At 43.7% G+C, this 14,728-nt stretch overlaps 1 protein-coding gene across 2 annotated transcripts in view; it reads right to left on the bottom strand.

Moving 5' to 3' along the window:
• Nucleotides 1–108: 108 nt before the first annotated feature.
• The window catches only part of cpeb3 (cytoplasmic polyadenylation element binding protein 3), a 39,128-nt gene continuing 24,508 nt past the window's right edge, over nucleotides 109–14,728 (bottom strand). For both annotated transcript variants that reach the window (XM_022743780.1, XM_022743779.1), the window contains 6 exons: nucleotides 13,323–13,490; nucleotides 11,948–12,037; nucleotides 3,349–3,467; nucleotides 2,927–3,041; nucleotides 2,214–2,395; nucleotides 109–336 (listed from right to left, as the gene is read on the bottom strand). In XM_022743780.1, the coding sequence (XP_022599501.1) occupies nucleotides 109–336; nucleotides 2,214–2,395; nucleotides 2,927–3,041; nucleotides 3,349–3,467; nucleotides 11,948–12,037; nucleotides 13,323–13,490 (902 nt within the window). The remainder of the gene's footprint in view (nucleotides 337–2,213; nucleotides 2,396–2,926; nucleotides 3,042–3,348; nucleotides 3,468–11,947; nucleotides 12,038–13,322; nucleotides 13,491–14,728) is intronic.

Here is a 14,728-nt window from a genome sequence, read left to right as displayed (position 1 = left end):
TGTCCCGGGCTGTAGGGTTGCAGGGGGGGGTTGCAAGAGGATTTTTTTTTTTTTTTTTTCAGGGGTCAGGTGTGGGTTCGCCGGGGCAGGGCTGACTCGTGACCCCCCTCAGCTCCAGCGGAAGGACACGTGTCGAGGGCGGTCGCCCCCTTCCTTCACCAGTGGCTTGTGAAACTCTCGGCCGGCTCGCGAGTGGATGCTCGCCCAGCAGTACTCACAGTAGTACTGCAGGCAGGTGACGTTGGCACAGAAGAAGGGGGCGAACTTCCCCCCGCAGCGTGCCCCCTGGCACTCATCACACATCTGGTCATCCAGGACGTATGGCTTCACCTCCACCTGGGAAAGGAGAGCGACAGGTAGAGTTTAGTTTATGATCTTCCACAAACATGGATTAAAACAAAATCAGCTGAAGTATTTTAATCTTATATTCACATTCCAGGGGCCAGCTGCACAAAACACCTGAAGTTAAGTTCCTTGAAATAAAAATGGTTTTACAAAACACTTAAGAAATCAGTTAAAGTCAGTAAAACCATTGCGCAAAAGACCTTAGCAACCAAACTAAGGAAACTGCGACTTAACCGCAACCTGACCGAGAAAGTGAATGCATCGTAAGAAGAGTGGGAGAACCCAATGGACACCCTTATTGATGAGGAATTGATTACAGATTTGACCAGTAGTCAATTTGTGATTAAGTTATCTTTTTTCCTTAAGTAAGGAAACCTTTTAAAAGATTCTGTGCAACACCCTTAAGTAACTCCCTCAGCTAAGGAGAGATTAAACCATAAGGGTTATACTTAAGTGGAAAACTTAAGGTGATTTGTGCACCAGTTTGTTATCATCTTCTTCTGACCCATTTAACTTTTGTACTAGTTTTCTATGTCAGATCAATACACTGTAAACCCAAGCACAAACAATATGTCAATGTGCTAAAACAACAGCTATGTGGATCCAGGTGTGTTAGCTCCTTTAAGCCACCAGCCTGACATGCAATTTTCTAAAATAAAGTCGAGGCAGGTATCCTCCCGTCCACCAGTGAAATGAGTTTGACCACTAAGCCAGGGGACAAGAAATGAGAGCTCAGTCTCCATGGAGACGCCTCAGTGCATGAGAGAGCAGGGGGCGGATGCTAACCTTGTTATAGTGTGGCCACAAAATGAAAGGTTATCAAATCCTTCAACAGTGGGACACCATCATTCTCAGCTAAACTCTGCAACAACTACACTGCAACATCCACTGCTGTGAGCCACAACCGTACACAAGTAAACTGAGAGGAAGGACGGGCAGTGCTGCAGTGTTATTAAACACCGATATCAACTCTGTGGACATGAGTCCAGAGGTGATAAGCTCCTATGTGATATCATCGGGAGCCATGTGCAGTGATGGATTTGTTATTGTTGAAGGTGAGAAAGAGAAAATTAGGAAGAACTGTGACAACAACAGGAATCCTTGTTCCAAACCACGACTCTGATGTCAAGCTAACGGAGATTCCGCAATGAATACAGATTCTTTAACAGTGTCATTTCTGTCAACATTCATCATTTTTGTCACTAACCAGCTGTAAGTTGACTTGATTCTTGAAAATAAAAGAAAATCAATTAAGTGGTTCAAAAGGCTGTTTTTTTTTTGTTTTGTTTTTTTAAAGGAAGGTCTTTAGTGTTATTTTCTTTGACTTGTTTTGAACGTCATTTGTTTTCCACCCCGGTTCCAGTCAAAATAAAGACACTCCCACAAAAAACCCCCCCCTGAAGATAGATGGTGATAGCTGAGGAAGGGTGGACCGCCCCGCCCTAAAGAGGCTCGGCTCCCTGGCCGACAACCAGTCTCTCTCGGTCACGATCTGTCCCGCTGCAATTGGCCGGCGTGCCTAAAATAAGCAGGCTGCAGCACAGCCCCGGTGGATATACATGTATAGGGAACTACTATAATTAAACCAACCCTATGTGTCTGCAACTTGAAACATCTGTCGGAACTCCCGCACCCATAGGCCTTAGTGATTACACAGCCAGGCCCGGCCTTCCGTTATTGTAGGCTGTGCGGAGCCGTTGGCTGAAAACCCCGGCTATAATGAAAGCTCTGATACATGGGAGAGGGCTCAGGCTGAGTTCAGCTCTGCTGCATGCCATAGGAGTGACTGTGAAAACCTCAGCTGTGGTGGGGATGCTGCTTTCTTTCAGAGGAAGGATATTGTGAATGAAGTGCATGAACCCGCTCACCCTTTTGTCTATGTCATTGTGCTGCAGCTGAACGAAGCGAGCGCTGATGGCAGCAATGTAGCTCTGCTGATTGGAGAAGGCCACGCGGCCGGCTCCCTTTGGGTATTTGAGCTCCGGGTCGGTGTCGATGCCAGCGTAGCAAACACCTCCATACAGCCGGTCCATGATCATAGCCAGCTCCACTGTGGAGAGGAAGGGAGGAAAAGATGAGGGGGGGGGGGGGGATTAGTGCTGCTGCCTCGTCCTCTCAGGAGTTTTTGTGAGTGAAAGACTGTTTGCTTTTGTCCTCAAATTGAAAGCCTTCAGCGTCTCTTAAAAAAACGAAAGAAGAGGTTTAACTTTTTTGATTGACGCTGTTATTAACTGACGTAAAAATCTACCCTCCTGCACTATTCATCAGAGCGGCAGTCTCAATCTGCTGGTATAATTAGTAGGGGTCACATTGCAGACAAGCCAGCAATGTTTATCCCAAGAACAGAAAGACTGAGCCTTCCATTACACCATGAATTCTTAACATGACGACCACTTGGCCGGCGTCCTGGAAACCCAAGTAGAGGATTGCTTTCTCACAGGGAGAACTTTTCATTACGGCCTCCAGGCTCTGCGCTCCATGCCAGTCGATGTTAGGAATCCAATTTAGAGGCTTTTGGGGGACCTCAAAAAAAACAAAAAAACAACAAAAAAAACATAGTCCATTCAAAGTAGTCAGTTACCTGCACGCAGAGGCCGTGGCACTCCCCCTACAAAGATGGTCTTGCGGGGGTCAAGAGGCTGGGAGCCGTCCATGACAAAGTCACTGTCGCTCAGGTTCCAGGGACGGATCTGGACCTGGGTATGAAAGAAGGAAGAAATGCAGTAATTAAACTTCCTGTAAATGTTTTAGCAATCCTTATACAATTCACTTTGTCCCATACTTCAGTTTATGACCAAACAGCCAATCATTCTTGACCTTACAAAATTCTGGGTCCGAAAAAAAGAACTGTAGTTTAGGACAGATGGGGGGGGGGGGGGGGTGGACATGTCACAACATAAATCTACTGGCTTTATCATATAAAAAAATAATGAAGTTGTCATTGTGCTGCAGCTGAAACAAAAATAGATCAATAATAAAAGATAATGAATGTCTGCCACTCACCGGTTTGTCTTTGATGGTGGGACTGGACACACACAGGTAGAGCTTGCCGTCCTCCTCGATGCAGGCGTCAATCAAAGCTTGAACAGAGGTCTCTTCCTGGAAGAGCAGGAAGGCGTAGCCTGGAAAGAAGAACAAACATGGATCTTAAGAAAAAAAAAAAAAAAAAAAAAAAAGCAGATGGTCACCAACAGAAACTACATCTGTTGCATTTAACAGTCATAACCTTGTGACTATGACACTTTAAACTCTGCCTTCTGGACAAGAATACAGAGACATGAGTATTTTTTTCTTTTTTTTTTTTTTTTTTTTTTACAGTGTCTACATTATACGAGTCACAATCCCATGACTGAGCCTCACAATTTTTTCCCCCTTGTTATTCGTAGTTTCAGACAACTTCGTCTCCACACAGGCAAACGACCTTGTGACCCGTTCCTCTGTCCTCACTCGCCTCGCTCTGTTTCCATAAGATGTTCTGCAGCCGGCAGCTTGCTGCTCGCGCTGCCTCAGATTAAATGGCTGAGAGTGCCCCGCTCCTAAAGGAACCATGCAAAATTGATCAGCCTAACACACTGCAGATCTGCCCTGAAAGGTGGGTCAGGTGGAGAGAGTTTGGTGGTGTCTCAAGGCAGAAAGAAAGAGTAATTCAGACAGTCACTCTGTACTATTGAATTATTTAGCATCGAGAGCGAAGACCTTATCCAAGGTCAGAGCTATTAAGCCGTTTTGGGAGGGACAGAGAACCGGCTCAATAGGGGAACATCCATCACACGCTGCTACAGGGGTCGGTGAGCAACGGCGCTCTGATTTATGGGCTGAACAAAATGAACACAGCACACTGAGAGAGGATGAAAATACAAGAGTCGAGAGCTCAAATCCACTTTCTGAAAGCCAAAAGATCAATGTGAATGTATCTGCGATGCTGTCAAAAAGCCGCAGACACGGGGTGCACGCAGCCACCTCTGAATGGCTCCTAAATTATTACTGCATTGCTCTGATTACGTTAGCAGAAGCCCAGCACCACCTGTGGCACCCATGAGTCAGGGGAATATGAGCTGCTGTCTGAGCACTGCAAGCTGGATTGGTAGGTATGCACAAGTGCACACGATCACATACACACACACACACACACACACACACACACACGCACACACACACACACACACACACACACAAAATGAATTGTTTCTACTGGAGTACACTCCGTCTCCAACTTCCAATTACTCTGTTTGTAGTGTCTCTCGAGACGACTACAGAAGCCATGTGTGTTCCGGCGTTCAGAAACTGTTACACTAACACACACACGCACAAACGCAGACACACACGCTTATGTCAACAGATGCGTGAGTGAAAATCGGCAAAGAGGAATGTGCAACTGTCATGTTTTTAACATTCCTGAGTGGAGCTGCTGCAGATGAGATGAGGAGAAAGGAGGAGAAAAAAAGGAAAAAGCCTGACTCGACAGACCCAGTCAACTGTGGTATGTGGATACGTCTGAGTGTGTGTGTGTGTCAGGGCAATGAGGGAGGAAGGGTGTGCTGCTGTAGAGGGGAGGGAGAGCGGGGGTGAATAAAAGCAGGACAAGAAAGAAGAGCGAGAGCATCAAAGGTGGAGCGGATAAAAGCAGGTGCGTACGCAAGTGTGTGTGTGTGTGTGTGTGTCCTCATGAGGACTCAGACAGCTGCTGCCCTGAGAGATGGCTTTTGTCTGGTCTAGACTGCGTGTGTGTGTGTGTGATGTGTGTTCTGACGCGTGTGACGTACCCTGTCACAATGACGTGGCGTCCTGACTACAGCAGCGATGACAATTTCTGACATTTGCATCTATATGTGCAGACATTTCTGTAGCTCACCATATGATGCACAAAGCTTCAGCATTATTATATGACGACACAGACGTGTAAGAAAACCATGTATGTGCACAGATTAGAAATAGGATCTAACGGCAGCATTTTCATGGCATCCACCGAACGTAAAACTGTTTCAGTTATTTTAAAGCTTTGTAAATGTGAGGATTCACTGCCCGTCTACTTCATACACGACAGTAAACTGTTGGTTGAATAAGGCAATATGACCATGTCATCATATCATGTCATTTGGGTTTTTTCACTATATTCTTACATTTTCTGAAAAAACGAAAAACGATTAATCTGTGACACAAGAAAATAAATTTAAGATTAATGGATACTAAAAATCTTGGGTCGTTGCAACCATAAAATGAAGAGAGATAAGAGAGAGAACATTAGACAGCCCACAGTCTCTCTGTGTGCCCCACATCCAGCCGTCTGCAACAGATATTGATTCTACAAAGTCATAACTCTGTCAAGATAAATCACCTTGTTGCTGACCAGTGTTACCACTCCAATAACACGACTTTAGCTAAATCATTGAAATTGAGAATTAAAAAAAACATATACAGCCTTAAAATGAAAAATCCTTGTCATAATTAACTTACTCAAAAGGTGTTAAATAGGAACAGCAACAGGAACATGAATAGGAATAGGAATGGGGAATATGAAGAGCAATATGAACAGGAACAGAAATATGCCATCAAGAGAAAAAAATGGTGTTGTAACAATGATAGTAAGAGCAGAGAAGGCGGTGAGTACGGAGAAGCAGGTGCATAAGGAGGCGTGCGTGTCCTCACAAGGACTGAAACACAAAATAACAGGCACCATAATCCTCCACGTGTCCCTTTTGGATCAATATAATACTTTGCTCCATGCTAAGACATTAGCATACTCAGAGTAAGGGGATTGTAGCATCTAGTCTTATGCAAAGTATCCACAGAGGCTTTTACTAATTAAACGTTTTTAGTGGTTCTTATGATGAGCCCTGTAGAGTCAAGTAACAGACTAACAACCTCAGTGGGGCTTTAATGTTTTTTCTCACAACAACTAACAAGCTGTTCCACTGCGGGCAAAACTAAATATTCTCAATGCAAAGCTAATCACAGTCAGCTGCTTTAAGTGACCAACTAATCTCTGTCTTTTTGTAACTGGTCCACAAGAGAGCCGACTCCTCTCTGGACCGGCCCCAAGAAATGCACAATTAGACTGGACATAAAGAGGATTTTGTGCATCGTCATCTTCCTCCACGCGCCTCGTCATCACCCGACTTAGGACCCCTGTCTCTATGTTGCTGGGTTACATAAAGAGGGTTTGTCATTGGGAGAAATCATGTGGTTTAACACTGACATCCCGCCTCAGAGAAACAACAGAGAACAACTGCAGTCTTGCACACACACGCACACACACACACACACACACAAACACAGTCACAGTCACACAGTCACACACACAAACGGCATGAAAAGGCAGAGCTAGCCAGCAGCTCATACAGTCTGAAGGAGGGAACAGCGTGTTCCATGACCCAGGGCAGGAGAGGGGCAGAGAGAGAGAGAGAGAGAGAGGGGGAGAGAGAGAGAAGAAGGAGGGGGAGAGGAGTGAGACACGTGGAAAGAGAGAGGGGGGGAAAAAAAGTGAGAAAAAGGTGGGAAGGGAAGGGGAGCATGAATGACTGCTTTACAAACAGAGAGGTCGAAAATACATAAATACATGGGAGGGGATGGGGAGGGCAGGGGGAGTCAGGGGGATATAAAGGCAGAGACAGACGCTGAGCTGCTACTGTTAGAAAGTTAAAAAACTGATGCGACAGACCTGGAAAGTCACACGATCATCTCCATGCCCTACACTCAATATCACACTGACCGTACTGTAATGGTGCTGTGTTAGCTTCTATTACGTCATTCAAACCTGTCAGGGCAATATCAAATTTACAGTTGAGGCAAATTTAATTTCTAAATAGAGATCAGTGATAAAAAATGAAAACTTCAAGAATTTTACAATCATAAAAAGCTCTGGTGGTGTCATTATTCATGCAAATGGACTGTATTACAGTTCAGTTTAAGTGGAATAAGATGCTTAAAATTTTATACATCACTTTGTAACAGGGTGCTTGCCAAGATCCCAGGTTACAGGCGTTTGTTATATAAAAAATGTAAAAAAAAAAAAAAAGCCTAAAACCTCCCATTAAAGCAGACTGGACCAGATTCCATAGGGCACTATGCCACTTTAGCGCTCTGATATTTAGTCTGAACGGTGCTTGGATCTGTCTCTTTTTCCATCAGCCTTGCGCAGTGCAGAGGCTTACACCACGGGAGGAGAGCGCAGATCTGCAGTGGCTCGTGCCTGAGATTTATAGGGGCTTTGCTGCTGAGCTCCCAGCACTGTCCGGGGAGGGTGAGAATACGTACATCCGCAGCATTTTCCATCCTAAAAGAGCGAGTGTTTACGGGCAAACGATACGCAGAGCACCTCGTGGGTCCTGCAGGCAAAAAACCGATGACCTCATGCAGGCCCGAGTCTTTTCCTGTAGCCGAGGCCAACAGTTTGACTCATGGCGAGAGAAACGTTTACCTCAACAACAACCTGATGACAATTACTGTAAAGACAGACACATTAACTCACTAATTGTTACCACTTAACCACAAACTGCTACCTAAAATTAGTATGAGGCTGTGCTTTACTGGTGTAAATGGTAGACAGGTATTAATGGAATAGTTTTGAGACCACTCTCATGTCTGTATGTTCACAGAGAATGGAAGTGGGGGAAACTGCCAGAAGTTACAAAATCTGGCAACCAACACCTCTAAAGATCACTAATAAACACTTGTGAGCACTCTTGTAAATTAAATCTGGGTTATGTGCTGGACTATTTCTTGGCTGAGGGCTAGTGCTAAAATAACCTAACCATGTCCTCTCTTTAGCATATGGGCATGAGTGGTCTCAATCTTCTCAACTAACCACAATATGTCATCTTCACACTTCAGTTCCTGTACGGATTCAATGAGATATAACTTGTTAACTAGTGAGTTTAATAGGTGCTGGTGGTCAGATTTAGTTTCCTTTGGACAGAGCTGTAGCTGTCTCCCCCGTTTCCAGACCCTATGCTAGGCTAAGCTAAGCTAACAGCTGCTGGCGGTTGCTCGGACATCAGAGTGATATCAATCAGTCCCGTCTAACTCTCTGCAAGACGGCAGATGAGTGCATTTATGAAAACATTTAACTATTCCTACCATGAAAATCAAATACAATAAATCAGAGCTCAAGACGAAACCTGCAGAAAATGCTAATATCTTATCAATATTCTTCTAGAACAGATGACTTACTCCATGTGACTCCAAAAAGAACTGGGAGAAAAACAATGGGAAGAACAGTGTGTTTATTTAGCCAATGACACAGATCTTTCATAATTATTGTATGTAACATGCAGTATTTGGTTTTAAATTTGGCAAATTTGCCCAGACTTGCTGATCATCTCAAGACCTCGTTTCTCTCCTTTCTTCTTTAGTTTGTTTGTTACTTGCTTGTTCTTTGCCTGTTGTTCTCATAGTGTGAAAAAAAGAAATTTAGTATTCAGTTGGTAACTGGAGCTAGCTGATGGTGACAACATCTGTTCCAAGAAATAAACTAAGTGGTATACAAACATCTCTCCACTGCTGTATCAAAGCTCCACTTTGAGATCCTCTTCTCTCCATTACCTCATCGACTGAAAGTTATGCTGACTTTGCAGAAATCCAATCCATGATGACTAGATAAACTGAGCGAGCACAGTCGCATCTCTCTGGCTTTAATAGTGACATTTAAATCCAGGCTTATCTTTTCATGCTCAGCAACCGACTCCAGATTTATTCCACACAGGTCAGCCCCAGTGAGAAACATATCAGAAAAACATGGGAACAAACAAGAGAGCAAACCTGCAGAAAACTTAGGTCTGCTCCAAAAGTCTACAGGCAGTTTTTCCGTGAGAGCCAAACCTCCATGTATACTATACATCCCGAGAGAGAGTAGGGAGGGAGGAAGAAATCTGCAGAGGGCTGTAACTCTGCCACAAAACGTAAACACACCGACTGCTGACAGCAGCTCACACGATGAGGGGAGAGGAGAAGAGGAGGAGGAAGAAGACTTGGAGGACTTGGCAGGATGGATGGAGGGAGACACAAGCATCTGCTCTCCTAAAAACAAATGCGGACCCTGAGGCTTAGGAGCAATTGAAGAGTAGTCAGTCATAGAGTAGAGGAAGGGGGTGAAACCAAGCATCGCTAATCATCTCAATTTGAAGAAGTCACTCACTGGATATAATCCAACAAGAGGGCGAAAAAGATAAACTGAGGCCTGAGAAACGCAGCAGGATGTCACACTGCAACTGTTGCCCCCTCAGCACTTCCCTGCTGCCACTCTTCAAACCCTGCTCCATCCACGTTAAATGGCAAAGAGAGAAAACACAGGCTTCTTGTTTTGAATGTACAGACCTCATGACATTATAAAAAAAAAAGAAATAAAAAAAAAAAGCTGATGATGACTGGCTGCAGTCAAAAAGCAAACTTCAGTTGTAACCTTTTGAAGCCGTAAGACGAGTGTGACACAGTGTTACTGCAGTCTGACGTGAGCGTTAGCATTTGTAGCAGTTTATAGCTCCCAGCGCTCGGGCTCCTGCGCACAGACAGCATCGCCTCCTCCTCCTTCTCTCCCCAATTACAGACAGAAATAGCTCCCTATCATTTCAAGCTTATTGCTAACAACAGCTAATGACAGTGGGCAACAGGAGAGGGTGCGAGCGGCAGCATCGCGGTGACCGGAGCACATTCGTCATACAGTGCTGTTTATGATAACACTGGTATAATTTAAAGCTGTATTCGTTCAGTTTTGGTCACACAACATTGACATATTGTTTCCTCATAAAGGTGATATGACGACGAATGTGTTAGAAAGCGATTACCTATTTACACATCCAGCAGTCCAGCTAGTAAATACATGTGTAATATTCTCTCTCCTTTTAGTGCTGTTGAGCTTTAATATGATGACATTAAAGGTCCCATATTTTACACATTTCATGTGTTTAATTCATAACTAAGTGTGCAGTAAGGATTTAAGACAGTATACTCCTATGTAAACCTTGTTCTCATAGACACCAAATTGCACATTAGAAGTGTAATTACAAATTGCCAAATTTATGGCAACCATAACAAAATGGAGCGTCTTGTTCCAGCCACAAATAGTCAGTCGCTAAATGAGCAACATTAGCGTTATTAATGTGACTATTTGATGTAACCATTTGATTTAATCTAACATTGAATCTTTCAAAGGATGAGTGAAAGAAAATATAAAACTGTAATGCGAAAAGGTTAAAAGACCCTCCCTCTCTCTCTCTCTCAAATGTAGTGTATATCATGAAATCAATATCATGAAATTTTAACTTTAAGGAAACATTGCTAACCTCTTGCTCAAAGACATAGAAAAGTTGCAGACAGATGATGCCTGATAATAAGTCACACGTAATTAATAGAACCTGAATTGGATGAAAAAAAATGTATTGAAAAATACGAGCAAAGAGCGCAGCTAGCTCCTACTTCCTCCAGTCCTCTCCGAGCACCAAATGAGTCTTACCCTGTCCCTGAAGTCGGACTGAGCCACAATATGAGTCATCTATAAACCAAAACACTTTCATAACTGTCCAGACGCACACTGCCAGCAGTTAAATGTGAAGCAGGACGGAAAGTGACAACTATCTTCCATTCGGTCAAGCTTGGAAGGACGTTTAACGCGAAGAGAGGCCGCTGACCTCTTGATGTGAATCCCACATTTGTAAATCAGCCGTTACAAGGTCCACACAACAGGAGGACGCACTCCCATACACATGCAGATATGCACTTGCTCTCAACCCTGAAGCTATTAGCGCTAAGAACTCTGTCACCGGGCGTCTGTCCAAGCTCCGTTGCCAGTTAATATGGAGAGAGTGATATAAACAGGATATTTTAGCAGTTTCCCTTGGAGTTTTGGAGTGAGGGGGGGGGGGTTTAAATGAGAGTGAGAGATGAATTCTACACAAATCACTAGTCCCACGTCTCCTCCCCTTACATGGCGGCGTCCTCCAGCCACCGTAAGCTCATTCATTCCCCTAAAAGGATGCTGCATTTTTCCTCTTGGCTTTGGATATTAGTAGAGCCAAGCCTATTCAAAATAATCCTCCCAAGCTAAAAAAAAAAAAAAAAAAGAAAAAAAAAGGGGATGTTGAAAATTGAGAGTGGGGGAGAAACTGGCAGAGATTTTCGCAGGTCCTCCAGATGTAGCATATTACCATCTGCCTATGGAATGTCAGTTATTTCCAGAGCGTCTATAATAGCTTCCCTAATATGACACACGGCAGCTCCTGGGCCGGAGGGAGTGATGCAGGGGCTTTGGAAGAGGGTGGTGCTGCTCTGATCACCTGCCCAAAAAACGACACCCGAGAGGCCGCACAGAAAAGTGGAAAAAACTTTCACACTCCTCAGGTACTCACTCACGCAAACACTTCTTGGGTCAAAACTCCTGGTGGCAAGTTATGGAGTCATTATACACGGTGTGAGTCCTTCTGTGAGGTGACCGCAGGGGGTTTCTCAGATAAACAGACACCGCCGTGCTTGCCCAGCATGAGCCACGAATTCTGGGTAATATGATTCTTTATAAAACTCTACCATGGCGACGCACCCGATGCGATATTTATTAGTGTAGACTTTGATCTAATGGGAAAACACAGATAATGCTGTGAGAAACGGTTGTTACCTTTAGGTGGGAAGTAGGATTTGCTCTCAGCTTTGTGGGGCCAGTCGACCACCAGGTGCCCGTAGCGACGGAAACTGTTGGTGATTTCATCTGTAAAAATGAAGAGAACAGAAAAAATGAAAAAAAAAAAAAAAACCCCGACATGAATGATTCGTTCACGACATGATAAGATAACATTCACGTCTGTTCATGCAATATGCATATGAAGGACTCTATGTGGAGCCGCAGCCGGTGCTGAGACAGGCACGGTTTCTATTTTTTGCCATGTTCCTGCTGCAGTAGTAGCCACTGCATTAAACAGGAACACGGGCCGAGCACATCCAGTTTGAACTGGGCCGACTCGTGCTGTGGAAACTCATGAATTTTTCAGCCGGCTAAGGGCACGTATTGTGCATCCACTCATGTGCTTGTTCACCGGTGTAGACGCATATGAAAGTAAACATTCCATATTAACCTTAGACTCTGTGACATGCTCCAGAGCTGGTGGAAACAATTACAGGTCTATAACATAACTGGCCGCAGACATTAGACTAAAACATTGCAGGTGACTTTTTAAATATATTTTTGTTTTTATTGGCATTTCTCTGAGGCGTATACTGTACATGTAAAATCAGAAATGACTATGGCTCTGGTCTGGTCACTAAATAATATTTTTACTCTGATAAATTGCCAAAAACGTGGTTATTGGTTAAGACTCATTAGTGTAAAGGTTTTAAACTGCACAACAAAACTAAAACTGTCTAATACAAGTTAACAGTGGCTAAATTCTGAATAAAATTCTTCCCCCAACAAGAATTGTCAAGGTGACCTTAAAATAATTCTTCAACATTTTGGAAAACAGACTTATTATCTTACTTGCTGAGAGTTTGATGACAAGATCTCATAACTATGTGATAATATGAGTCTACCACAGGCAGCTGGTTAGTTTAGCACAAAGAACGGAAACAGGGGGAGCAGCTAACCTGGCTGTGTATGAAGGTAACAACATTATATCTTGTTTTAATCCATACAAAAACCATAGTATCATAGAAACAGCAAGGTGATGTGCCAGACTATTTTTTGGCTGGGGGCAGTTTCCATTCATTTCCAGTTTTTCTGCTATGCTCAGCTAACTCCTGGCAAGAAAGCAAACAAGCATAATGTCAAACTACTCCTTTAACTGTCAAAAGTCTGAGTCATTGCTGTAAAACTTTAAAACTGTACAGCAAACCCAGGCTTTTCCACAGAGTTTTACCATGGCTAAACAGTGTGTAAATGTATTATCCTTAACAAGGAGTGTCAAGGTGCTCTTAAACCAGCCTCAAATAATTCTGTGTAACTGTTAGTGGGCAGAGATCGTGCCGAGAAGCTTCCAGCTGTGTGTCCTTTTGTTTACCTTCATCTATGTCAGGGGGAAGGCCTCCGACGAAGACCTTCCTGGAGTAGCGCTCCATCCTCTCCCCGTTCTGACAGCGGGTTGGCGAGTTCAGGCCCGGGGTCAAGGAGGGGTCACCATGGCCGTCGTCGAGGAAACCATCTTCAAAGGGAAAAAGACAGGAACGACCTGGGAGGACAGGAAAAGAGAAAGACGGACACCAGGAAGACAGACAGGGACAACGGGGGGGGGGAGGGCGGAGAGGTACAAGAGTGTGAAGTAAGAAGGGAGGGAGGGTGTGAGAGATGGAGTGAATTAAACACATCTGGAAAACATTAACGTAGCAAAATCAGTTTGGATATTGAGGTTACAATCACAATTCTGACTAAACTCAGTTTTACAACAATGTGAGATGATTATCTGCCTTTCTTTAACCTCTAAACACATCTAGTCTGACTCTCATTTTATAAATATGCTAAGCTAGAATTATCTCCTCGCCTCCGCCAACCTGTCAAGTTACAGGAAACATGGTCACAATCTCCCCTTCCTGAGTTACAGCGTTGAGTAATGGCCGTATGTGTTTTTTGCAGAACACTATGATGTCACAGTGAAGTTGACCTTTGTCCTTTTGGATATAAAATGTTATCACTTGTCATTTTACCCTGTTCGACATCTGTGTTAAATTGCGTCATAATTAGTGGATTAATTGTTGTTATGGCCAAAAAAAAACGTATTTCGAGGTCACAGTGACCTTGACCTTTTGACCTCAGAATTCTAATCACTTCATCTTTGAGTCCAAGTGAATGTTTCTGCAAAAATGGAAGAAATTCTGTCAGGGCATAACTGAGACATTACGTTCAGGAGAAGAGGACGTACTGTATGTGCATACATTATGTTTTCAGATACTCGGTCCGTACCTGAAAACATAATGCCTCCGGCCACAGATGTTGCCGGCACTGAGGCGTAATAAAACGTGATCAGATTAAATCAGGAAATCTCTCAATACCATGGGATAGATTATTAACACTATAAAAATTCCCAGGTGATCACATCTTCATTTGGTGCAGAGGTTTAAAGGCCACAGCTGCAACTGCAAACTGAAAGTCTCTTATCTTTTCCCACAGATAAAAAAAAAACCATAATGTAGCCAAAAGTATGAGACACCCATGAACATAAAATGTTTCCCAGGTTCCAAATTCATGTTGAAAGCCTTCCCACAGGAGTGGATGGTGATGTTAAAGCAGCATATTAATACCCATGTGTTTAAAATAAGATGTTCAACAATCACATGTGTGTGTAATGTCCAGGTAGCCACATAATTTGCCGGTAATGACAGTGGTTATAGTAAAAGCCTCCCAGTCGGACACATTGAGTCTGCGGAAGTCTAGACAAAACACTGGGAGGTTTCCTCTGGTCTTAATATTCCA

This window comes from Seriola dumerili, unplaced genomic scaffold (genome assembly GCF_002260705.1).
Source record: "Seriola dumerili isolate Sdu_G_001 unplaced genomic scaffold, Sdu_1.0 BDQW01000073.1, whole genome shotgun sequence".
Taxonomy (NCBI): Eukaryota; Metazoa; Chordata; class Actinopteri; order Carangiformes; family Carangidae; genus Seriola; species Seriola dumerili.
Note: the sequence above shows the minus strand (reverse complement) of the source record. Positions and strands in the feature narration are given on the sequence as shown.